Genomic DNA, 25,855 nt, shown 5'->3' with positions numbered 1-25,855 from the left:
CACATTGCGCAGGTGTGTGTGCGCGCGCCTTTTTAACCTTTTTAAAAGTCGTGCATTTCAAAAAGTAAGAATACTTAGGCCTATGCTTTAGCCTATTTAATATCAGTGGTATTATTTTAAATGAGCTATCAACTTTGGATGTTTTTGTATTAACCAGTGCTGCTGGGTAATACAATATATTTTAGATTGATATGTTATATTTCTTTATTATGTGATAGTATTTCTATCACTTGCTTTATTTAGTTTTTATACATGTAATCCCACTCAATTTTACTTTAGTTTGTTGTTTCAATCTAACTGCCTTCCTGTCCTTCATAAGTTTCCATGTAGGCCTATTTCATTTGAAGCATATCTCAGTAGCTTAGGCTGAATACAAAATTGTCTGTTTTAAATAATATGTCTTTGTATCATATTGGCTTGTTATTTGCCGTTATGATTAACTGAGAGAAAAATGTTGTCCTTTTTATAGTATCTGCAGACCTCAGATGAGTGTGGAGAATAACAAAGTCTAAATTATTCCCCAGAAATAATGTGTGTATGCGCGCACATCACCCCCTGCATGAGTTAGTGCCCCGTTTGGACCACAGGTCAAAAAAAGCTCCACACGCAACCTTTTCAAAGTTACAAGGACTATAGTTGATAAAATGACACACCCTTTCTGTTAAATTTCAGCCATTCCGTTTGATCCGGTCTATTTTTACACATGCCAAAAATATAGCCTCGGGATGATGGTCCTAGTTCCACAGAAACACAGACAACAACACACCCACACCCCCCCCCCCCCCCTCTTCTACCCACCTTGATGAAAATGAATAGGCTATGACTAACAGTCCTGCAATTCAAAAGGGATGGTCTTCATTTTTGCCGTCAAGAGTGACATCTTGTGGACAGAATGGGTCTTTGTCCACACTTCACATTACAGCCAACATTTAAATAAATTAATATAGCCTACTACTGAATGTAAACGATATGGTTCATATTTCTTTAATCCTCCAGTCATACATAACAATAATCATGTGTTTATGTTATCGTATAATAATGACACATTGAAGCGGAACGTTGCAGCTTGTGTTTCGGGTTTGCCTCCGGATTGTTTTTGCAGTTGCGCGTCGTCGGCGCGTTTGTCCCGGGGTCTTGTAGCATGTAGCTAATATTAGTTGCCTTTGCTGATGAAAGTGTCACTAACCTGATAGATTTGTTGTGATGGTTCGCTAAAATAGAAAATTAAAAAAAAAAAAAAAAAATGGCGCTCTCGATGGAAACGCAGCTGCAAAGCATCTTCGAGGATGTTGTGGTAATTTAATTCTTCAAATGATGCATGTATATTCACATAGTTAGCATTTCAGACAATGTTAGCCTTCTGCAATAAATGTTTACAGTAAACCTGCTGTGGTTTTCAACTAAAAAACAAAAACAAAATATATAACCTCGCTTTTTTTAGCATCAGTTTTTCTTTTATAACATACTACCGATAAATCCCGATAACATCTGGAAACATTTAGATGTCTTGACTTTCTGCATTGTGTCTGCAAGGTCTTAAGATGAATGGTCTTAATTCAATTATTAATTATTATATCTCGTTATAAATCCAAATAAAAGGTGACGTAGTGTCCATGCAGCTATACACTTTTGATATGAAGTTAAAGTAGTTAAAATATTGATAGAGGCAACAGCAATTAGTACAAGCAATAGGATCCTTACAATGTTTAGGTGTTGATATGTATATGTTGTTTGTAAAGGTAGAGAAGGCTGTTAGATTCAACCACAATAGAAATATAGACAAAACATTATTTCATGTCGTCCCACATAATCTTATCTATTTTTTTTTCTCCTCCTTACCTCAGAAAACAGAGATGATAGAAGAGGCTTTTGCTGGGTAAGACACCTTCAAACATAATCTTGAAATCCCTGTTGTTGGATTTTGTAGAACAAAGCTGGTTGGACAAAAACAGAGAAGATTTTTTTTTTTTTAATCTATATATTTGCTTATAAAACAATACTATGCTAATATGTACAGTGTGGCGTACAGTGGAAAAAGGATATGGCCCAGGGCATGCTGAAATGTCTGCTGTGTTTCAGGATGTTTATGGACACTCCAGAGGACGAGAGGACTAAACTGATCAGCTGTCTTGGGGCCTTCAGACATTACTGGGGAACACTACCACAAGTTTGTATATAAATAGAGACAAATCTGGCTTCAGTGATGAATTATTGTGGTTGTTTTATAATTTCCTTTATGTCTCCTTTCTGCAGGAATCTCATGAACAGTGTGTGCAGTGGATAGTGCGGTTTATACACAGCCAGCATAGTCCCAAAAGGATCTCCTTCCTCTATGATTGTCTAGCAATGGCTGTTGAGACCAGTCTGTTAACACCAAGGTACACACAGACAATCACTTTCACATGATGATTTGCATCTCACATGAAACCTAGATTACATTTCTATAAAGTCAATCTGTTAGTCCATTGTGTCTTCTATCAGTCTTATCTATTCTGTCTCTTCTATGTCCAAGCCATCCGTCTAATGTGTCTCTTTTGGTGTCTGAAGGATGGTGTGTGTGGCTCTCATAAGCTCAGACAGTTTGGAGTGGGAGAGGACGCAGTTGTGGGCGTTAACATTCAAACTGATTCGCAAGATCATTGGAGGAGTGGACTACAAGGTCTGACAAAAACACACACACACACACACACACGTACACATATACACACATCACCTTTATATATGTTTTTTATGGTAGCTGGGGCAGTAGTCATGATTAGTGTATTCCTAATAAGCATGTTATGCATGCTGTTTTAAGCCCAAAAAAAAGGACATGTGAAAGTTGCATTGTTTAATCCAAAACTACTGCAGACTCATTCAACATTTTGTCCCTGCTGTTCTTTTCCCTTTAAGAGACTTTTTAAGAGATAAACGTGGCCATAGCAGAATATGGTTTTGTGTGTTTCAGGGTGTTCGGGACCTGCTGAAAGCTGTACTGGATAAAATTCAAACTATTCCCACCACGGTCAGCTCAGCAATAGTCCAACAGCTTCTTGCTGCAAGAGAGGTATTTCTTTATCTTGATTCTGTGATTGCTTTATTTTTTGCACGCTCAAACTGTCCAATTTAACCATTCATAAAAAAGTACCGATACATATTTGACTTCTTAGTGTCTTTTATGTTGTATGTTGAGTGGATGTATGTACGGTTTTACTGCTGACGTTAAAAACAAATATTATTGATAATAAAGACAACCTTGATCCCTTGAATTCTTTACTTTCTTCCATTCCAGGTGGTTGAATACATCCTGGACAGAAATGCTTGCCTCTTGCCAGCATACTTTGCCATCAATGAAATCAGAAAACTTTATCCAGAGGGGCAGCTGTCACACTGGGTGAGTGTGTGCGTGTATTTGTGTCTGTGTATGTGTGTTTGTGTGTGTGTTTGTGTACAGCTATGCCAGTGTTATCTAAAAAATACTTCTCTGTTTTCTCTCCTTTTCTCTCTTTCATGTCATCTCTGTAGCTTCTTGGGAGTTTGATATCAGACTTTGTGGACAGTTTCAGACCCACAGCCAGAATCAACTCAATCTGTGGTAAGAAACACCTAAAACCGCCCACACTGCAAGCTTACAAGATATTCATTAAAAACGCTAGAGAGGATATTAGGGTTTTTTTGCAAACTGTTTCTCATATTCCACCTTTTCTGAAGCTTAAAAGAGGTCCATCTGTTTGAAATCAAAATATAATTGTAAGAAATAAAGAAATGTGATCGAAAAGAGAAAAGTTGTAGAAAAATCTAAACCCCATGAAGACATGATGCAACTTATATTAGGGCAGTAATCCTTTTTAATCATTTCATGTATGTGTGAATGTGTGTGTCTGCAGGTCGATGCAGTTTGTTACCCGTAGTGAATAACAGCGGGGCCATCTGTAACTCCTGGAAATTAGACCCCACTACTCTCCGCTTCCCTCTGAAAGGGATGCTGCCTTATGACAAGGTAACATCTTAATACTTATACACTACTTGAAGGCTTTTTCAATCGTATCATGACTTTGACACTTTTTGGATACTGAATGTTTAAACGATACACAGCCACATTCAATAAACACCATCACGTAGGAAAGAGAAGCTTTAAAAAAAACACATATATCTAGAGTTTCAACAGAAAAGAGAGAGAGCTGAGCGACCTAGTAAAAAAAGTAAATACAGTAAGCATAACCAAGTATGCTTTACTTTTTTCTATTTATTCACTGCAGTTTTCTTTTATGGAACAGCTTACTGTCTAATGAATGATGAGCAGCACAGATCGTTAAGAAATACTGGCAAAGGGCCCTTCTTTTGTGTTTGTGAAGATCCTACCCTTCATCATTTTTATCACCACATACAGTATTGAAATGTGTTCCATGTATTTAATGACTTTTATGGGGCTTTTATACGGCTTCTTATTTTGCCACCACACCAAAAAAAGTATAAAGTATTGTTGCTTACATGAGTTTCACATCAAAGTTTAAAATTCTGGCATTGTGACCTGACTACATGCACACACACATGAAGACCAAAGCAGTAATCCAATGTATGTTTGCTGTATGCAGGACCTGTTTGAGCCACAGACGGGCCTCCTGCGCTATGTGCTAGAGCAGCCGTATTCAAGAGAAATGGTGTGCAACATGTTAGGACTCAACAAGCAGGTATGAAGATCTCTTTTCTAGAGTTGCTCCCCTGCTTCTGTACCAGGCCCCTTCAACTGCCGTCACCCCTCTGTCTTATTAATACTTTCCTTTGTTTCAACGTTTGCCACCTCCCTCTCTGCCACCTCCTTTTTCACTACCTGCTCCTGCTGTTTCTCCTTCTTTTTCCTCCTTGTCTCCTCTCCTTGACTGGTGTCCTTTTCCTCAGTCACTTAGGTTCATGTTTTTGTTTTTTGGCTTTTTGTTTGGTACCTTTGTTCCTATTTTTTCTTTCATTTTTCGTTTCTCCACCTCCCCAAACATTCTTCCCCTCCTTTGTTGCCCTGGTAACACAGCTATTTAAGACCATATGTAAAGCAAGTCAATGCTTAGAGCTTGACCCATAATGCACTGGTGTCAGTTTTCCCTGTAGGGTTCATACAGTTTGAACTCCTCACTGGCTCACTGAGCGCCACAGACCGGCTCTCACTGGCAAGCGCTCTGTTTTTTAATTGAAAGGAATAACCCAGAATCCATTTGGTCTGAGCCAGCTGAGTTGATGCTAACTGTGCTGAACCGACAGCGAACAACTTAGCTTGTTAGTCACCACTTTCTGTCTTTCTGTCTCTTCTTTTTTTCCCCTCTCTCTGTTTCTTTCTCCCCCTTTCTTTGTTTCTCTCTGTTTTTGTCCTTTGGTTGTGTATGTTGTCGTTTTTTTTTCCTACCTGCCATGCGCTCTCTAGACTCTGAACATTGCCCAGGTATGTCGTTGTTCCTCTTCCTGGTCGCCATATCTCCCAACTAACCAGCCCATCAGACGCTTAGCTTTCTTGGCACGCTAATGTTGTGGAAAATTGGATCCTGAACATAAAAAAAAAAAAGGAAAAAGTTGAGATGGAGAGAAATGCTACAGAGCTTGAGATGGTCACAGCAGGGCTTCATTGAGATTAGAAAAAAATGGAGAGAGGAAAATGTGGACAAATAAATACTGGGCAGGCACAGAGACAAAGCAGATAAATAAAGACAGACAGGCCAGAGCTGATCAATGAGCCTACTCAGTAGACTTCACCTGTTGACACATCTATGATTTTATTACAGCAGAATAAATACAACATGAATAAAATGTATTGATTAAAGGGCCAAAGATGAATTATTTATTAAGTAGATATTCAGCATCTTGTTATCATGTCCGGCTTATTATTCTAGTTAAGGCCGTTCTACATTTAAATAGCCATTAGCAATATGTAACCAATGCTCATACATTACACTCTGTTAATGTCCCCCTGCTTTAATTACATCAAGTGGTGTTTTTGCAACTTTAAATAGCTCTGTATATTCATGTTTAATTCACTTTATATTTTCCATGACGCAACCAATGCCAATTTTTCATTGCCCAGTGAAATTCCATCCACGAACAGTAAGGGCGTTGTGTAAAATGAAAATACAAATAGAATGTGGTGAATGTGGTTCAAAATAATTGAAATTCTTTATTTAATTGAAAACAGCTCAAAGACAACACTCGTATGTTGCATCTGCCCCAAAGAGGAGAGAGACCATCCTGCTTGTTATCAGGGCTCAGTTCAAAAGCCAGCCCAGTGATGGTATGGGGGTGCAGTAGTGGAAATAGCGATGGTAACCTGCACATTTTTGAAGGCTCCATTAATGCTGAATCATATCAACAGGTGTCTGAGCAACATGAGCTGCCAAATAGAATACTTATTTTTACATGTTACAAAAGCATGGCTCCGCAGCAGAAGAGTCCCGGTGATGAACCTGCCTTCCTGTAATCCTGATGAAGTGTAAAATCCAGAACTGTTTAGCAACTGAATTCTTGCATTGAATAGGAATGTCAGAACATTTCACTTTTAAAATGACAGAAATAAGACTCCTCAGTTCCCAATAGGGGCCCTCAGGACCCTGTCCTGACATTTTCCAAACATGTTGCTGGTATCAAATTTGAAATGGATATATAATTCCCCCAAAATGTTTTATAAATTCAGTTATGAAGGTTCTCTTGTTATTTTCAAATAAATATTAGATTTCAATGTTTTGCAAATCATCACATTCTGTTTATATTTATATTTTTACATAATGTCCCAATTTTTAAGGAGTAGGTTGACTTAAAAAAAAAAAAGTACAAGTAAACTGAGAAGGTTATAAATCACTGCACTGCATTAAAGAAATAGTCCCAGCCATTCTACACAGTGTGTGTTGTTCCATCTAAGATGCTAGTTTAAACCCTGCTGTTGACATTTCAAGTCCTGCAGCGCTGCATGTATGGATGTAGTCTGGTCCTTGCTAGCGAGGTCGTCATGTATCTGACTTGATGCTGCTCTTTGTTGTGCTGACCTAGGCAAAACTAAACTAACTCTGTTATTTAGCTTCAAGATACAACCAGCCAGTTGGCAAGAGATTGTGAGGTCACAGCCAGCAAACAAAACTGAACAAGTACTCTACAAAAGTCACGCAGATCTCCCAGACAGATCTTTACATATCAGGAGGTCAGAATGGTTAGTTAATTATTTTTCCATTGACAAAGTATGTCAGTGGATTATAATGACTTTCTCAGTGTCATGTCTTCTATTTCCAATCTTAAATAACTTTTCATACTGCAGCCCATTAGTGAGCTTCATTCCTATGCAGTCTAGTCAATTTATTACATGTAAAAAAATATATTTTAGGCTTCTTACAATAACTTAGTATTTGTTTTACAATAATCCATTATACCAATAATGTCTTGTCTTGTCCCTCCAGGTCACATATGGAGAGATACTTTTGTAATGACATCTTGGGAAAATGTGTGCATAGATAGCTTTGAGAATGGAAGACATGGCAGAGTTTGAAATATGCAACCTTACTGCACTTCACGCTTACTTATTTCAAATCAGCGTTTTGCCAGGGTCAGCAGACGAGTGATTCTGATTGGCTGTCTTGACTGACTGAACTCTGACTCGTGTTGTGTGGTGTTGTTTGGCTTGGTTTTTTAACCTCTTGTGTTTTTTTTTCCCCCTCCGGTTTGCACCTTTTGCATCGTAGTTTGACATTTTGACCTTTAAGTATTGCGCTGCCGTGCATTACTAACCACAAGCAACAGCTTCTATGACCATTTTAAAAACTAGACTGTGTATGCTAATCACTTAATGGCCAAAATAACTGTGATACATTTAGAGCAGTTCTTTGTAGCAAATGTATTCAAATACTAAATAAATTCTAGACAAAATATCAGAAATTTATCTGGAAATTTCCTTTGAAAATTCCCCTCTAAAAGGGCTTGGGTAGCTTTCTTGCACCACGCCTAATAGTTTACGGTGAGGAGACAGACTCAGAGGGCAGATCAAACACCTAGCTGTGGGAGTGTCACCCGACTGGGGGAGGGGTTACTCCCCTTCGTGATGTCATGAAGGGAAAATCTCCAAACTGTTTGAGCACACATTGTCTGAAAAGTGGAGCAGACAAAAGGCAGAGAGGATGGACTTTTTTCATAATTGGGGAGTTTGTTGACAGACAAGGGACACATATTAGTGTTTGAAATACATGGTAGAGTGTGTTTTGCACAATATGTGACCTTCAATGTTACCATGAAATCAAAGAAAATGTCTTAAGACTTTTTAAACGCATTTCTTGCAGTCATTGTCAGTGCATTTCCTGTAAAATGTTCATGACTCATCCTGCACCCGGGGTAATGAACTAATCTACTTTTGTCATTTGAAATGCCCCTCTACTGTGTCTCACAGGACTGTTCAGCTAGTGGTTGTTGTTTTTTTCACCTTTATTTTTCTTTGAATGTTCTCACATTCAGATCTATTTGAGTGAATGTGACAACCAATCAATATCAACAACAAGTCCCTCTGTAGCTTTTTGTCCACAGAGAATAAACTTATATTTGTAGAATTTGATCACAGTTGAGCTTATTTTAGGAAAAACATGAGGTTGACAGCCAGCGTGACTGCTTTCCTATTCTGATAAAGAGAACTTACTTTAAAGTGTATCTTCAGTATACTGGCAGTTTGCCTTTGAATGAGATGTTGAAAGGAAATGTTTGTCTGTGGTTGAGGTGGATTTTATCCAGCCAATGGAGTGGTTTTAGGACACTGTCTGTAGCCATTGGGCTGATGTACTTCGACCTTAGAGGGAAGATAACGTCTGCGGATCCTTCTCTGTCTCTCCCTTTTTTGTTTTTCTCTCTCCCTCTCTTTTTTTCTTTGAGAATGTGTGAGCATGTGTGTGTGTTTGTGTGTGCATGTTTATGGCAGGGGAAGAGAAGCCATCATTGCTTCTCCTCCTCTTCCCGAACACAACACCTCCGCACCGTCCGAGACCCGTCTGCCTGCATGCAGGATGTTGTTGCACTGTTTGGTTTTGTGTTGAGTTCGATGCTGTGCCGTTCCGTGTCTTACCGTGCCATGCTGTGGCATTCCAGGCTGTTGTGCTGTGGGGGGGGAAATAAGGCTCTGTGAAGTTGATCAGTGGTAGATCCCCACTCCCTCTGCTCCGTCACCAGTGGGTTAACTGAGGTTTGCCTTCTGGATTAATAGAATGATTTTAGTCAAATAAATGATTTATATTCCAATACGTTGAAAAAGACCGTTGTCTTCTTTTCCATGAAACTATGGCAATAAATAAAGTTAGAGATTATGCTTCCAACCATTATTATTTAATACTGCCATGTTTACACCCACCCAATCTTTTGAACCTGCCTTCTTCACTCTGCTGCACATCCCTGTCTCCGCCCTCTCTCCATGTTATCCCCTCAGTCATTCTTCTCCTTATTTTCCTCCCTCCACCCGACCTGCTGCACCTCTCCACCTGTCCTTCATTGTCTCAACATTTCTGGTTCAGACATCGGGCTGTTCCTCCATCATATCTACGATCATAATGTTTGCATGAGACATCTGCTCAGTCCCACTTTAATCAACATTCAAATAAATTTACATTTGGATTTCTACAATTTGTAAATGTTTAAGGACAATCCACATTTATAACCATTGCGGTATTTGTGCCAGTGTTGGGCACTCAGAGTAAGAGGCGGGAAGGAGATGCCGTCCTGCATGCAAGGGATGGGTAAAGGTTTTGATTGGTGTGTTTGTTGGAGCACATGATAAATGAAAATGTGTATGTGAAGTAATTTGATGATGACCTTTCCCACATTCTCTTCCTCCTCCTGTCTGTCTCTCCTTTCCCCCTCTCTTCAATCCTCTTTGAACCCTTTTCTATTTCTATCTTTTTTTTCTGTCCTTGGACATCTTTCTCTCCCTTTGCTCTGTTTGACTTCTCTCTCTCTCTCACTCTCTTCTGTCCACTCTTTTCTTTGTCCTTTAACACTCCCCTCCTCCCCTTCTAGCAAAAGCAGCGCTGCCCAGTGCTCGAGGAGCAGCTGGTGGACCTCGTTGTGTACGCAATGGAGCGCTCCGAGACTGAGGAACACTTTGACGCCGATATCGGGGGAACGAGCCAACTGCTGTGGCAGCACCTCTCTTCCCAACTCATCTTCTTTGTGCTGTTTCAGTTTGCAAGCTTCCCACACATGGTGCTGTCTTTACACCAGAAGGTAAGAAGAAAGTAGGAGTCTCCGCTACAGAGGAGGGTCACGTTGCCAGCTCCAAGTTTGATGGGAATTTTGGGAAGTATAGGTTAAAAACCAACCATTGAAGAAAACATAGAAGAATATAAGATTTGGTGTTTAAATAATATAACAGGTTAACAACTTATGAATAGAGCCCGACCGATTAATCGGCCAGCCGATAGTATTGGCCGATATTAGTTTATCCAGTGACTATCAATATCGGCTAATTCTATCACGATATGCGCCGATATTACCCGATTTATTCACCAGTCAAATAGCATTTAATTTGAGTTTCACTGTGTTAAACTAGCAGTTCTCTGTCACCAGCAGAGGGCGCTATATGGATTAAAAGCAGTTCCTTTCCAGTTCAGTGACCATCTTGTCTTCATTATAAATCTTTTCCAATTGTTTGATAACTGCTTTGTGATCAACACAATAAATCTATCTATCTCTACAGATCGAGCATGGATCTAAGAAATATATTGGCCGATATATATCCGTATCAGATTTTTTCCCCTCCTCAGTATCGATATCGGCAACAAATAATCCATATCTGCACCAAATAATCCATATTGGTCGGGCTCTACTTATGACTATTGTTGATGTTGAGTGTCTCTCTCTCTCTCTCTCTCTCTCTCTCTCTCTCTCTCTCTCTCTCTCTCTCTCTCTCTAGCTTGCAGGTCGAGGCCTCATCAAAGGGCGAGACCACTTGATGTGGGTCTTGCTTCAGTTCATTTCAGGAAGTATTCAGAAGAACGCCTTAGCCGACTTTTTGCCTGTCATGAAGCTCTTTGACCTGCTTTACCCAGAGAAAGAGGTGCACATCTGCCAAACATGATCTTTTTTATCTATTATTTTTTCTTCTTGGTACTGAGTGTATTGTTTTAAAGGTTCTTTATGTCTATTTTATTGTATTAGTAATAGTTACTACTTCTTCTCTCACTCCAGTGCATTCCAGTTCCCGACATCAACAAGCCCCAGTCGACTCATTCCTTCGCCATGACCTGCATCTGGATCCACCTGAACCGCAAAGCTCAGAACGACAACTCTAAACTCCAGATACCCATTCCACACTCCCTGAAACTGCACCATGAGTATGTGTCTTTAAAAAGCTGTTCCCGGAGGAGAATTTAAAAATGTTGCTTTAGTTCAAAGGAAGATTTAGGAAGATTTATCCAAGGAAGATTTATCCAACAATCCCAGCAAACTGCTCCAACTCAAAACATAAACTTAAAATGTTTCCAATACAAACCTTTGACTTTACTTTCCATGTTTAAGAATTTCAGAAGCAGCAGGTGCTCCTGGGTGTGACCGTGAATTATAATAAAATCTGTGTTTTGGGCCTTTATGAGGTATAAAGGGTGAACTAAAATCCAAGTAGACTTACAGCATCTTTCTCCTTCCCTCCCTGCTGTCTTTTAGGTTTCTCCAGCAGTCACTGCGCAACAAGTCTTTGGGCATGTCCGACTACAAGATCGCCCTGCTGTGTAACGCCTACAGCACCAACTCCGAGTGCTTCACACTGCCAATGGGTGTCCTGGTGGAGACCATCTACGGAAACGGATCACTGAGGATCAACCTACCTGGCACCAACTGCATCGCATCAGGATCGGTCACCCCACTGCCCATGAACCTGCTGGATTCACTCACAGTACATGCAAAGATGAGGTAGGGTGACAACAAAGGACTGACAGATGAATTCATGTAGAGACAAGCAGATGATTCTCTCGCTCTCTGATCTGCTGCAGAGCATGTGCGCTCATGGGAGAGCGAGGAGAGATTGTTCTCTAGTTTACTGATAGCAGAAAGTTATTTTATACAGATAAGAATAATCAAAACATACTTGGGCAGCCCGCCTCTGTGTCATCTATGTGTGGGATACACTGCATAATGATTATGAATTGTCACATAAATATCCACAGAAGAGCACAGAAACTATCATACCAAACACAGAACTGGTACATTAATATTTAATTTAGCAAATGTATTTAGGCTGTCATTTTACTGCAACATATTGCGTGATGATATCTGTTTATTGCAAAACATCTGAGCAAACGTGTTTTGATATTTTTTCATGACCCGCAGGCTGAAAATAACACTATTCATATCAGTGAGATGTGGTTGTGCTTCAGCCCCATCGTGACTGGCTGCTTTAGGTTTTTACCAACCAGCAGATGTTGCTGTGTTATCTAGTTACAAATGGACAGAAAGCCTCAACGCTTCACAAAACTTCTTGCTGAGTCTCTCTTTTTCCCCCTCTTGTTCTGCGTTCAGTCTGATCCACAGTATTGCCACGCGGGTCATAAAGCTGGCCAGCACAAAGTCCAGCCAGGCCCTGGCCCCTGCGCTGGTTGAAACATACAGTAGACTGTTGGTCTACATGGAGATCGAGTCTCTGGGCATCAAAGGATTCATCAGTGAGTCACAGACACATGAATTCATTCTACATTTCCACTCTTTTTGAAAACTTTTTAATCTCAGACAAAGAAAGAACAGTATAATCTGTCCTCTCATTCTCCTCCTCATTGCAACGTCCCATCATTATGTTTCCTCTGAACGTGTGTTTCACATCACTTTGTCTCACATATTGTATCTCTTTCTGTCTGTTTAGGCCAGCTGCTGCCCAACGTGTTTAAGTCTCACGCGTGGGGAATCCTTCACACGCTGCTGGAGATGTTCAGCTACAGGATGCACCACATTCAGCCGCACTACAGAGTCCAGCTGCTGAGTCATCTGCACAGTCTGGCTGCTGTGCCCCAGACCAACCAGAACCAGCTACATCTATGGTAATGTGAACAACATAATCTCTACTAGATTACTCATATGTTAAAAAAAAAAAAGGTTGATAATGGTCTCTACTGCTGTCTTTCTTGCTCTCTCTGTTATATCAGTGTGGAGAGCACAGCTCTTCGGTTGATCACAGCTTTGGGGAGTTCAGAGGTGCAGCCTCAGTTCACTCGCTTCCTCAGCGACCCAAAGACGGTTCTGTCAGCTGAGTCTGAAGAGCTGAACCGAGCACTGATCCTTACCCTGGCCAGAGCCACACACGTCACTGGTAGCACACAAATTTATTAACAGCTTTGCTTTTCTTCCATTTGATCCCCTTCCTTTCTCGTTCACTCCTGTGATTTAAGATTTCACCTGTTCCCAATTATTTGAGTTATATTTACATTTTGTTTGCTTTGTGTCTGTGTCTTTGTGTTTAGATTTTTTCACAGGGTCTGACTCCATCCATGGGACTTGGTGTAAAGAAATCCTCCAGACCATCATGAACTTCACGCCTCATAACTGGGCCTCACACACGCTGTCCTGCTTCCCTGCCCCGCTACAGGTGTGTTGTGGACACGACATGAGGATAATTGAGCACAGTTATATTTTAATCTTGTTGTAATAACTTGGATGGATCTCGTTCTTCCTCCTAGGCGTTCTTCAAGCAGAACAACGTTCCTCAGGAGTCTCGTTTCAACCTGAAGAAGAACGTGGAAGAGGAGTACAGGAAGTGGAAGTCCATGACGAATGAGAACGACATCATTACACACTTCTCCATGCAGGGTTCGCCCCCGCTGTTCCTCTGTCTGCTGTGGAAGATGCTGCTGGAGACGGACCATATCAACCAGATAGGCTTCAGGTTCATTATTTTATACAGATACGCTCAAAGAATCCACATATGTATAAACATGTATTTAACCTACACTGTCATAGCAACACACATACTTTGAGTTTCTTTACTTATTGTTTACATATTCACTTTTAATTTTTAATGCAGCGATTGCTATATCTTTGGCCCGTTCTGATTTCAGATTTGTTTTCTTGTCTGACCCGCTGAGACCGATTTTGGCCGATTTCCGATATTTTTCCTTTAAAACACTTGAATTGACACCAAAAACAAATGACGGATGTGATGATTTTTTAAATCTTTTATTTATTGAAAATTAATTTTATTTTCAAAATAAAACATTGACTGTTGAATAACTGTCAACATCTTCAAAACTGCACCAGGTTAAATTCCCACTCAAAGAAATCTCCACTAGAGGTTTTGAGTATCTTACACTTTATTCCCTGTACTGTGGCTTATTTTAATGCTATGATTTATGGAGCAGCGTTCCACCCCCCCCCCCCCCCACCCCCCCTATATTATTTATACCGTGTTATACAGTGTGTTTGACAGAACTACGTATATCTTGGTTTGGTGTCCCTCAGGGTCTTGGAGCGCATCGGGGCTCGTGCGCTCGTGGCTCACGTCCGGACATTTGCCGACTTCCTCGTCTACGAGTTCTCCACATCAGCCGGTGGACCTCAGCTCAATAAGTGCATTGAAATGCTGAACGACATGGTCTGGAAACACAACATCGTTACGCTGGACAGACTCATCCTGTGTCTGGTGAGGAGAAACTTTCTTTAGGGTCTAAATTCTCAAACTGTAAATGAGGACTTTGTGTCTCAGTTCTGTGCTTCTCTATATTCAGGCCATGCGCAGCCACGAGGGCAATGAGGCTCAGGTTTGTTACTTCATAATCCAGCTGCTGCTGCTAAAACCCAACGACTTCAGGAACCGAGTCAACGATTTTGTGAAGGAGAACGCTCCTGAGCACTGGCTGCAGAGTGACTGGCACAACAAACACATGAGCTACCACAAGGTACGACTGTGGAATAAAAGATTGTAGTGTCTGTCTGATACCGTAAAATTAAAAGAGCAAACCCGGTCTGAAGACACTGCATCCCTTTCCTTTTACCAGAAATACCCAGAGAAGCTGTACTTTGAAGGACTTGCCGAGCAAGTCAACCCCCCCATGCAGCACCAGACTCAGTACCTGCCCATCTACTTTGGCAATGTGTGCCTTCGCTTCCTGCCTGTCTTTGACATCGTCATCCACCGCTTCCTGGAGCTCATTCCTGTCTCCAAGTCTCTGGAGACGCTGCTGGATCATCTGGGAGGGCTGTACAAGTTCCATGGTGAGTGAGGTTGTCTGAAGACGTAAGGGGGTTGTGTTAAGCACGTAGAAATGAGAGAATAGGAACTGGCAATAAACACACGGATAAAAAGAGGAAGACCGGAAGTGAGTAACATGTGCACAGCATTTTGTGCACACTGGTGAGTAATAACTGCTGCGTTTGTGTACAGATCGCCCAGTCACCTACTTGTACAACACACTTCACTATTACGAACGACATCTGAGAGACAGAACCAATCTGAAGAGGAAACTGGTCCATGCCATCATGTCTTCACTAAAAGTAAGCAGGAAAAGATTTACCCACTGAAAACGAATCCTTGTATGTAACCACTAAAAACAGGTAACATTGATTACACAAACCTTACATTTCTGTGCTCTGTTTGTATCTTATTTGTCTCTAAACCTCACAAAAGATTAGCCTTTTATTGATTTACAGTGAGTTTTCTTTATAGGACAACCGCACACCTGGTTGGTGCCTCAGTGAGACCTACCTGAAGCTTGGCATGAACCCCCGAGAGGACAATGTGTGGCTCCCTGATGACACGTACTACTGCAAGCTGATTGGGCGCCTTGTGGACAATATCCTACCTTTGTGTCCTCTCTGTCACTGATCTCTTTAATGGCGCACTCACTCTAGGCAACACGATTCACCCCAAAAGTCAGTTTGTGATCCATGCTCGAGCACGTTGCACTTCCTTGGCCCTGGCACGCTTGGAAGAGGTGAGATTCGGCACAGTACAGTTCATGCACGAGTACACAACGTGGACAGCCTTCATTATTGAGTAAACCTGGGGTGTTATGGCGGACTCGACCGCGCACCGCTTTTATTTTTGAGTCCTCCTATCTTGTAAACTAAGCACGCGTCATGATCAGGTAAAGCCTATTAATGTGTTGTATTACAGCGTTATGTACAAGAGCTAACCGTGTGAGTGCAGGCCAGCAGGGGAATGGGTAGGGGAGGGGAAACCGTGCTGAAGTACAGTACAACTTTGCCTAGTGTGAGTGCACCCTAAGTGACCCTGATACTGACTCGTAAAATGTCATGTGCCTAAGTAATTTGTTTACCTCACTGCCAACATGTCTACTCTCGCTTTTCTGCCAGTGTAACTTTTACAACAGGATAGAGTTATTGAAAACAAGCCACAAGTTTTTCTTAACCATCGCTCCTCCACCTATGGCTGGCAAGTCACCCGGTCCTTTCCCCAACTGTGACTGGAGATTCAACGAGTTCCCCAACCCGGCGGCCCACGCCCTGCACGTCACCTGTGTGGAGCTCATGGCTCTGGCTGTGCCCGGCAAAGATGTGGGCAACGCTTTGCTCAATGTCGTGTTGAAAAGGTATGAATCGAGACTATCACACTCTGCTGCAAGAGATTGATGTGAATGATTGACGAACCAGATAATGTTTTCTCTCACCTTGTAGCCAACCCCTGGTTCCCAGAGAGAGCATCACAGCTTGGATGAACGCCATTGGACTTGTAATAACTGCGCTTCCTGTAAGAAAACAAATCGCTCATCACAGCTGCTTTACTGTTTGAAGAAAGTCACTACAAGTTCTCCCCTCTCCCAGGAGCCCTACTGGATCGTTCTGCACGACCGCATCTCGACGGTGATCACCTCTCCGGCGCTGACATCCGAGACCGAGTGGGCGGGTTATCCATTCGCCCTGCTGGACTTCACAGCGTGCCACCAGAGCTACAGCGAAATGAATTGCAGCTACGTGCTGGCATTAGCGCACGCTGTGTGGCATCACTCATCCATTGGACAGCTGTCTCTCATTCCCAAGTAAGAAGTCTTCCTCGACATCTATTTTATTTATTCTCTTGAGTTGATGCTGTTTGATGGGTTGTTGTCATGTCACCATAAATCTTTGTGTGTGTTTGTGTGGAGATTCCTCTCAGAGACTCTGAAGCCCGTCGTCCAGACAGAGTTCCAGTTGCTCTATGTGTATCACCTGGTGGGGCCGTTCCTGCAGCGCTTCCAGCAAGAGAGGACGAGATGCATGTTGGAGGTACATGCAAAACTGTTCTTTATTATTATCATAATTTAGTTTTCAAGTAACATCATACATTTAAAATTTGTCCATTCACATTACACTATAATAACTGCAATTAATCACAGAAAAGAAATCACTTTACTTCTGATATGTAATTTACAGCCTGGCTCCACCACAAGAGATCTACTTAAAACAACCTCAAATTATTTCAAATGATTCTATTATTTAGTGCTGTCAAGCAGTCGAAATGGATCAAAAATGGAAATCTAACACCTATCGATGTTCTAGATTTAAGTCTGAAGACCAATCAGCGGCTGAGTACTTAAATGTTGTCGCCTCTCAACCGGAAGGTCGAGAGTTCGATCCCCAGCTGAGCAACATGTCCGATGTGTCCTTGGGCAAGACACTTAACCCCGCATTGCTCCCGCTGCTTCAGTGGCGGTGTATGAATGGAGTAGTGTTGTATTTACGCTCAGATGTTCGTCGCTTTGGATAAAAGCGTCTGCTAAGTGAATTGTAAAAAAAAGAGGCACGGAAACAGCAAGTGAAACCCTGGATCAAATGAATGATGATCTACCAAGTATTAGTTGGATGTCTACATTCTATAACACTTGTGTTCGTTTGTTTGTTTCAGATTGGTGTTGCCTTCTATGAGATGCTCCAGGCTGTGGACCAACACTGCCAACATCTGAGCTACATGGACCCAATCTGTGACTTCCTGTATCACATCAAATACATGTACACTGGAGACAGTGTGAAGGAGCAGGTGATGATAAATAATGGGTTTTTTATCTATCATTTATCTCTCAGGAGTTAGGGTCGGGATGCATGGGGTGTTATGAGGCAAACCAAGTTGACCTGGTGATTAGAGTGTACTTAAATGACTCTCCTGCCTCAGAAAATGGACCCAACTGGTTGAGGGCCAAACGAACCAAAATCATGTTGGTTACTTTTTATTTTATTTGTATTTTTTTCCTCAGCCAATCCAGTCAATCTGTTTTTCTGTTCTCTCCGTCTCTTCTTCATCTGTTGCTCTTTCTTCAGGTGGAGAAAATAATCATGACTCTGCGTCCGGCCATGAAGCTTCGTCTTCGCTTCATCACACACAGCAGCCTGACAGAGTCCTCATCGTCGGTTGCCGCTGCAGCCGCCGCCGCCGCCGCCGCTGCTGCAGCTGCCGCCGCCGCTGCCTCAGCCTCTGCTGCTTCCTCCACCTCGTCGTCTTCCTCCACCCCTCAGCCCACCACCTCCACCTCGCTGTCAGCATCCTCTGCCGCAGCCTCGCCTTCCACCGCACAGCATGCACACACACCCATGTAGGTTAACACAAACACAGGAACCCTCGCAAAGACGGACATTTACTCAGAATAACATCACAGACTGAATTATTTGGAGTTATTTTTTAACTTTTATTTTTTTGGGGACATAACTGTACTCTGAAGAACCCTGGGGTGCTGACTGTATTTTCCAGGAATGATTCTTGTTAATGTTTCAACATAAACTTGTTTAACGGGTGTTTAAAACTTTGTATTTCTAGAACCTCAGCTTGTTCCAAAATGAAAAAAAAACGAGCTGGTTTTGCTGTAGAACTCTAAAAATGAATTGCATAATTCAGAGGACATCACAGTACATGTAGCATACAGAAAACAATATGACTATTTAAAATGTAGTCATCAGTAAATACTGCATAAAGAACATTCAGAAGGGTCGGAATGACCCCAAATTTCTCTTTGTATTACAGCATCTTTTTAAGTTTTCTGTTAGTCATTTTTTATACTGTACATTATTATTACTGCATTAAAAAAAGATCTTGGTTAAATGGGTTGATCTTTTAGTTCAATCTTCTGTATTACCAGAACATTTCATTGTTTGTCATGATACCATACTTTGTGTATGGGTTGTTTGTATTCCAATCAAGGCCTTTTGCAAACTACCTGAATTCATGATAGCTTCACCATCCCGTTGGGTTGGTTGTCAAAATCCTTCCTCACCCTTTCAAAGTCTTGATAAAAAAAAAAAACGTTTAACAGAGATCCATGACACATCTGGAAGCCCAGTTTTATGAAAGGTACAGTTTGATTGAAGTGTTTAGTTCACAATTTGAAGCTCTTCAGTGAGAGAGGGAGACCTGAACTTAATTCCTGGAGTTACATTTTTCAAGACAGGAAATTAAATTATATAAAGGGGCCCCTCTGGGTGATACAGAACGCTGGAGAATAGATGAGGCTTTGCAGTCTCTTTCTGCGTTGTGCAGTCAGCATTCACAAGTTGTCATTTTGGCAGTAGGTCTAAAGTTTGGTACCAAAAAATGATTTACTGAATGCCAGCCAATGCAGTAATAGAATCTCAGAATACCTGAAACAGTAGGCCTATTTTAGTGGCTTTAAGATATCTTTATTCTTCCAAAATAATGCACAATATATTACAGGCTAAAGGCGAGAAAAATAAACATGCTTAAATTCGATGCCAACTTATTATGTTAACTAAAAATGTAGGTGTAGATTAGCATAATTGCCTGCTAACACACAGCATTTGATCGTGGCACTCCTACCTGAAGCAACTGTACTAGCTTGGCTGTAAAATACAGAAAATTTATTTGTTCATTTATTTAACTTTTTGGGACTTTGGGGGCTCCAGACAAGTGTATCTGTCAGGACATGGTCGGAATGAGTGCACAGGCAGTGAAATACACATTTAACAACTAAGATTTAAAAACATGAAGAAGAAAAAAAACAACTTTTTTTCTACTTTTTGTAGCGTAATTAAATTATTAAGATGTTATGTCTTTATTTAACCTCGGATTGAAAGAAGAGGGCACCACTTCCTGTAAAAGGAAGAAAATAACTTTAATGGTATAAGTTAATTAATGAATCAGTCAGTTTCATATCTTGAAAGAAGTAAGTTCTGGAAGTGTTAAACAAGAAAACACACAGACAAAGTCCTGAATTTTATGTGTAAAATTTAATATAAAAAGGGGTAAACAATAATGTATAGATGAAACAGATAAAGAATATGATTATTATGATCAGGATAATGCAATTATAATGTATGGTGACATTATATATTTAGTAATGAGATAAGACGCGGTATTGTTTGAATGACTAAATCAGAAAATGGTCAAAAAGAAAAAGTTGATAAAGGAATTTTGGGATTCTATTTGGACTTAAAGGAGGGCTCTGAATAGACACGACTCAAGACTTAATCTTCCAACACCCCTTGCCACCAGCAGTCTTACTGTGAGATGTGTTCAATTGAACTCCGCCGACTGGTCCCACGTTTCAGTCTCTGGCAAGCGGTTCTTTTCAGGCCCAGAGAGGTCCACGGGCCAGATTAGATACCTTAACAACTTGGTCGGAGTATGCAGCTGGGATGGAGATTGTATGTCGGTTCAGCCGTCGTCTCAGAAGCTCCAAGAGGATCCAACAGGGGAAAAAGTATTAAAGAGTCTTTTGATACGTCGATTTCCAATTCAGATTAACCTGATGGCCATCTCGATGAATCCAAACTAAGGAATAGGCGTTCAAAATTGAAGAGCAAAGACTTTGGAGAAGAAAGTTCAAAAACCTTGCTTGAGCCAGAAAGAATTGATGTTTCCAAAAATTGTGCGTGAAAAAGAAAGTTCGGCTGAGACTCGTCTCTACGGCACAAACTTAAAAGAAGTGATTCAGACCGAAGTCCGAAGAGAAGAGAGCAAGAGCTGAAGCTCTAAACTTCAACAAACCAAACTAAGAAGAACCCAAGATCTGAGCTCAGTGTGAACTCTTATCACCTGGATGGGAGGAGGGGGGTCTGCAGGCAAAGAGGGGTGCCACCCACGGGTGACTCCCATTCTGACTGGAGGACAATTGTTTAAACTAAACCGAGTTTACTCAATAAGATTAAGAATAAGAATTTAAACATACACGTCACCATACATTCATTTTGATATTATTTCTATTAGATCCACGTTGATGTAGGTTCACGTCATATATTTAGACAAACATTTCTATCAGATTCATGTTGAGATGAAAATCACACCATCTGGGAACATCCTCAGTCAATCCCAGCCTGTAGGTGAACAAAAACATGTTATACAGTCAGCATTCTTAATAAGACATATTAATAAAGTAGGAAAAGAAATTGGTGTCTTTAAATAACACCTTCTATAGCTAATATCAAAGAGTATGCTTTATAACACGTCTAAATGTATAATTATGAAGGTTACGTATTCATGGATATTCTAACACTAGATGGCAATAGCGCTCCACGTCAAATTCCTATTAAACATAATATAACTCTTATTCCTATTCTGAAAATCAGATTTTGAGTTTAAAAAGATGATTATAATACATTCAATGTGACAATTACAAATATCTAGATGAAGAAAGACATAAATGTTCATTTGATGCAGAATTGAAAGCTGTGGTTTAATTCAGTTCTTCAGCAGTCCTTCAACAGATGGTCAATTTTAGGACTTTGCAGAGACTGGTTTCGGTCACAGTTCATGTCTTTGGGGTCAATTCGTAAATAGCAGAGTTTTCTGTTTCCGCTCGATTGTTTATTCCAAGTGTTGTAAAAGTTCATAATATCCTGTCTTCCAGAGCCTGTCTGAGAGGGAGACTTAAATCATTGATCAGTTCCTTTGTTCCTTGGTGAAAGTAATGTTAATCCACATTCCTGAGTCCTGCAGGAAGAGAGTTGTAAAACGTGTCTGCTGATAACTGCTACATTTTCAATCAATTAGGAATCAAGGTGCGAACTGTGGGGGCACCCCTAGTGTACAGAATCAGCTCATCATATTTACCAGTATGGGGGTGATTCTCAAGTTTGGTTTAACTTTTAATGAAATGTAGTAGCTCTTGGTTAAACATTTTGAGACAGTGAAAAAGGTTGATGAATATAACACATTAACAGCTAGGCCTATGAGAAATAAAGGCTACAGTGAAATACAGAATGAATTGACAATGAACTTCATTCTCAATGTTACAACTCATTTACACAGGAAGATATAGAATATTAACTTACAGGCAGCTCCTTTAATGTTGGGCATGGTGTGAGGTATGTTTTATGTTTATGTTGCTTTATTGCTTTACAGGTTTAGTCATTAACTAGATCAGAACAACTCTGCAGAAAACTATCACTATGCATGAAAAAAAGGAGGAGGCAGTTTGAACGTATAGACCTACAAAGACAAGAGGACTTGTGTTGCATAACAGCAGGTCTGCGTTTAGGTCGGTGCTGGTCCGCCTGCGCCCTTGTTTCTGCACGGGCTGTCATGGCTCTCATCTCAGTCCTCACACCGGTCCTGGCCGTGGTCCTGTGCTTGGTTTTGGGCTTTATGTTAGTGAAATCGCGTGAGACTAAGACTAGCTCGACCTCGGAGAGAAAAACTGAAGTGGCGTCCAAAGCAAAGGACTTTAAACCATGGGTGGACCAGGACCTGCAGGACGACACAGAAACCACAGCTAGAGAAGACGGTATGAGGCTAAGTGGAAACTTGATTTTCCTCAGTTGGCAGCTGAAGGTTTTAGCTTGAGTTTTCCAAGCAAAAAAGCAACGATTGTTTTCATACTTTTTATTAGTGTTTACGTGTTTTTATTATTTATTTATTTAAACCATTTTAAGCTGGGTTAATCAATAATGGTGAAAGGTCTGTATCATAGCCTATAACTTGCAATTATGTCGTCTAATATTCCCTTCCTTCATTAAAAAAAACCTGCAAAATAATTATATATTTGTTCAAATAAGTCTATATGTTGTATAATAAGTTTATTTTGCGTCCAGAATCAAACAGACCTTCTTGTTTTTTTTTCTACCAAATGAGTGGAACTGAGTACATTTCTTAAGGTACTTGTAGTCACTTGAGTAGCCTGCCTGCATTTTATGTTACTCTTATTCTATTACCCAGTTAGGCTGAATAAATAAAGTGCCTTTACCTTTACATAATCTAAAACATATTGACTTTGCTGATACATTTAGTGGACTGTAATGTTTGTATTATAAGGTAAACCCCTGTCTTCATGTATTTGCTGGGTAACTGGGTGTTAAAAAAGACCTCAAGTTTTTAATACTTGTAATTTTCACATTAAAAGCTTCTTACTTGATTATGTCTTTATTCCCTCTAGAGGATGGTGACTGGGTGGACAGTTATGAGGAGGACTGTCAACATGTGCCGTACTCTCCACCAAGTTACCCTGAGGAGATGATGCTGCAGAGATCCGAGGAGTTCTACACTCTGTTAAACCAGCGGAGGTCTGTCAGGTTCATCAGCCCAGAGCCCGTCCCAAGAGAAGTCATTGATAATGTCATCCGCACTGCAGGCATGTTTTGATTCAATCTGCTAAATATTGACATAAAGACAATAAAGAAATCAAGCAATGTTTTTTCTACTCCATGCCGCCCTTTCTGTTTAATTTGTCTCTCTCTCCTTTGTGCAGGTACAGCTCCTAGTGGAGCTCACACAGAGCCCTGGACCTTTGTTGTTGTGTCAGACCCAGAAATGAAGCACAAGATCAGACAGGTAGTGGAAGAAGAGGAAGAGGTTAACTACCGTCAGAGGATGGGGGACAAGTGGGTCAATGATTTGGCCAAATTTAAGTGAGCACATACACACTCAATAAACCAATTTCAGTGTTTGTGAAACATATATATGTAGCTGCACTGATGCATTCTCACAGCAAACCCTTATTCATAATTACTGTCTTAAAAACACAATCAATTGAAGTCATCAAGGACCAATGGAAAGTTGAACTATTTTCCACTCATACACATGTCCTTGCTTCCTCCGATTACTTCCCACCTCTCGCAGGACAAACTGGATTAAGGATTACTTGGACGTTGCTCCGTACCTGGTCCTCATTTTCAAACAGACCTATGGGATTCTACCAAATGGCAAGAAAAGGACACATTACTACAATGAAATCTCAGTCTCCATATCCTGTGGAATCCTTTTGGCGGCATTACAGGTAAAAAAAAAAACAAAAAAAAAACATTGCCATTCTTTCAAACAAATATCTATAGATCTTAATGTTTTCTTAGTCATTCCATTTAAATAAAGGCAAAGTTAATAATGCTTACTAAACTGTCCCAGCCTTATGAACATGCAAGCTTTAAAGAACAATGTATTTTATTTTTTATTTTTTTGCCTTATGAAAGTCCTGTGTCTGTTCTGTCTGTCCATTTGCCAAACAGAACGTGGGTCTTGTAACTGTCACGTCGACGCCTCTAAACTGTGGTCCCCAGCTCAGGGTCCTCCTCAAGCGGCCGGTCAATGAGAAGCTGTTGATGTTACTTCCTGTAGGTTATCCTGCTGCTGACGCCACAGTGCCTGATTTGAAACGCAAGCCTCTGGATGATATCATGGTGCACATTTGAAAGAACAGACCTGCAAAGAAAAAAAAAATGCAAAAATTAAATTCATTTTCCCTTTGTCATATTCATCGCAGATTTAAAAATGAATGACTTCCAGTATTACTCAAATGTGACTTTTGTTGTGCTCAGAGTCTTGCAAGCAAGATGAAGCCATTGTTCAAAAATAGCAAGGTGTGGAATATTAGTGTATCTTAATTTCAATCTCTACCTTTACATCAAATAAATAACTGGCTGATAACTTAATATGCCATTTATATTACTTTGAAGGTATGAAAGCCCTGCTTTTGGTTTTGCTACTTGGTTGATGGTTATATTGTGTAAAGGAACTTTGACAAAACAAATATATTTGTATTAATCGACAGACGTGGTTTCCATTGCTTTTGCCAACAAATAATACAGCTTTTGTCCTTGTGTAAACTGTAACTACATCTGAATTAACTACATTGTAAATGAGTTGAGTGCTTTTATCTTTTAATAAACAAAGCTAAGATAAGATATGTTTATTGTCACTGTACAAGTACTACAACGAAATATTGTTGGAGCAAGCCTGTAGATGCCTAATATCAGAAATATACAAATATACAAATACTAAAACCAAATATTCAAATAAGAAATACAATTAAATAATACGATATAGTATACAACAGTGGTTCCCAAAGTTGGGGTCGGGACCCACTGGGGGGTCGCAAGACACTGAGAAGGGGGTCGTGAGAATTCTTCCAAACACATCAAAATTAAAAATCACTTAAAATTGCTTATTTTACCCATTATTGTTAAAACATGTGAAAAAAAAAAAAAAAGATCAAGCGATTAATTCTGCTACCATTATGAAAATAATAATACAGTGTTCAGGCTGTTCTTTTGTGTCGTTCTAATTCCAGTGTTTGGATCGTGTACCCGGCTGTGCACAACGGTAAATGTTTCAACCACCTCCATGGACAGAGTGGGTGCCCAGTCTCTAGCACCTTATTTTTGAGGGGTCATGGGCTGAAAAGTTTGGGAACCCCTGGTATACAATATACAATTAATTTACAGGTGACAGGTATAGACAGCTAAGCATGTAATTGCCTTTCACTCCAAAAATGATTAAACGATATGGTCAAGATTCTGGGAACAGGAGTTTATGCTGTAAGTTTAAGAGAAGTCTTGTAACATCTTACTCCTTTGACTATTTAAATATATATAGCCTACTATAATATATTAGTATATATTATATATATATTAGGCTTCTCGATCTCGGAAAGCCTTTCGCGCTGTCCTATCTTCAAGCTGCCACCAGGTGTCAGTAGCGACCAGAAAAGCGCTGAATCATCTGCGGGAGAAGAAGAAAAAGCGACACATTGCG

The 25,855-nt window shown here is 40.4% G+C and overlaps 2 protein-coding genes across 3 annotated transcripts; both read left to right on the top strand.

Annotated features, from left to right (window-relative positions):
- The first annotated feature begins 1,113 nt into the window (after window positions 1–1,113).
- med23 (mediator complex subunit 23) lies at window positions 1,114–18,979 on the top strand. Of its 2 annotated transcripts, XM_061052311.1 has the most exons (31): window positions 1,114–1,294; window positions 1,845–1,876; window positions 2,080–2,167; window positions 2,254–2,378; window positions 2,548–2,659; window positions 2,948–3,046; window positions 3,272–3,373; window positions 3,505–3,574; window positions 3,867–3,979; window positions 4,575–4,670; window positions 5,393–5,410; window positions 9,991–10,197; window positions 10,886–11,029; window positions 11,161–11,306; window positions 11,635–11,880; window positions 12,487–12,629; window positions 12,824–12,998; window positions 13,104–13,267; window positions 13,419–13,543; window positions 13,635–13,840; window positions 14,413–14,593; window positions 14,679–14,849; window positions 14,949–15,165; window positions 15,335–15,444; window positions 15,617–15,743; window positions 16,337–16,502; window positions 16,588–16,660; window positions 16,735–16,949; window positions 17,055–17,175; window positions 17,795–17,926; window positions 18,205–18,979. In XM_061052311.1, the coding sequence occupies exons 1-31, from the start codon at window positions 1,244–1,246 to the stop codon at window positions 18,478–18,480; spliced, it is 4,251 nt and encodes a 1,416-aa protein (XP_060908294.1). In that variant the 5' UTR covers window positions 1,114–1,243; the 3' UTR covers window positions 18,481–18,979. The 2 variants fall into 2 exon arrangements, with proteins under 2 accessions (XP_060908294.1, XP_060908296.1); XM_061052313.1 differs by lacking the exon at window positions 5,393–5,410.
- A 3,326-nt stretch (window positions 18,980–22,305) lies between these two features.
- On the top strand, window positions 22,306–25,001 carry iyd (iodotyrosine deiodinase). The gene is made up of 5 exons (XM_061052310.1): window positions 22,306–22,616; window positions 23,265–23,459; window positions 23,577–23,736; window positions 23,948–24,104; window positions 24,331–25,001. Exons 1-5 carry the CDS (start codon window positions 22,415–22,417, stop codon window positions 24,511–24,513), a joined length of 897 nt encoding a protein of 298 aa, XP_060908293.1. The 5' UTR covers window positions 22,306–22,414; the 3' UTR covers window positions 24,514–25,001.
- Window positions 25,002–25,855: the final 854 nt, after the last annotated feature.

Source organism: Labrus mixtus, chromosome 12 (genome assembly GCF_963584025.1).
Source record: "Labrus mixtus chromosome 12, fLabMix1.1, whole genome shotgun sequence".
In the NCBI taxonomy this organism is placed as follows: domain Eukaryota; kingdom Metazoa; phylum Chordata; class Actinopteri; order Labriformes; family Labridae; genus Labrus; species Labrus mixtus.
This window is presented reverse-complemented; position numbering and strand designations above follow the sequence as displayed.

What these genes read in the sequence shown, in the direction of transcription:
- med23 (XM_061052311.1), top strand. Translation starts at nt 1,244, where the DNA reads ATGGCGCTCTCGATGGAAACGCAGCTGCAAAGCATCTTCGAGGATGTT. An exon ending in GGATGCTGCCTTATGACAAG is followed by an intron (nt 3,980 to 4,574) that starts GTAACATCTTAA and finishes TGCTGTATGCAG; the next exon opens with GACCTGTTTGAGCCACAGAC. An exon ending in GATTGGGCGCCTTGTGGACA is followed by an intron (nt 15,744 to 16,336) that starts ATATCCTACCTT and finishes TCGCTCCTCCAC; the next exon opens with CTATGGCTGGCAAGTCACCC.
- iyd (XM_061052310.1), top strand. Translation starts at nt 22,415, where the DNA reads ATGGCTCTCATCTCAGTCCTCACACCGGTCCTGGCCGTGGTCCTGTGC. An exon ending in AACCACAGCTAGAGAAGACG is followed by an intron (nt 22,617 to 23,264) that starts GTATGAGGCTAA and finishes TATTCCCTCTAG; the next exon opens with AGGATGGTGACTGGGTGGAC. An exon ending in TCCTTTTGGCGGCATTACAG is followed by an intron (nt 24,105 to 24,330) that starts GTAAAAAAAAAA and finishes TTTGCCAAACAG; the next exon opens with AACGTGGGTCTTGTAACTGT.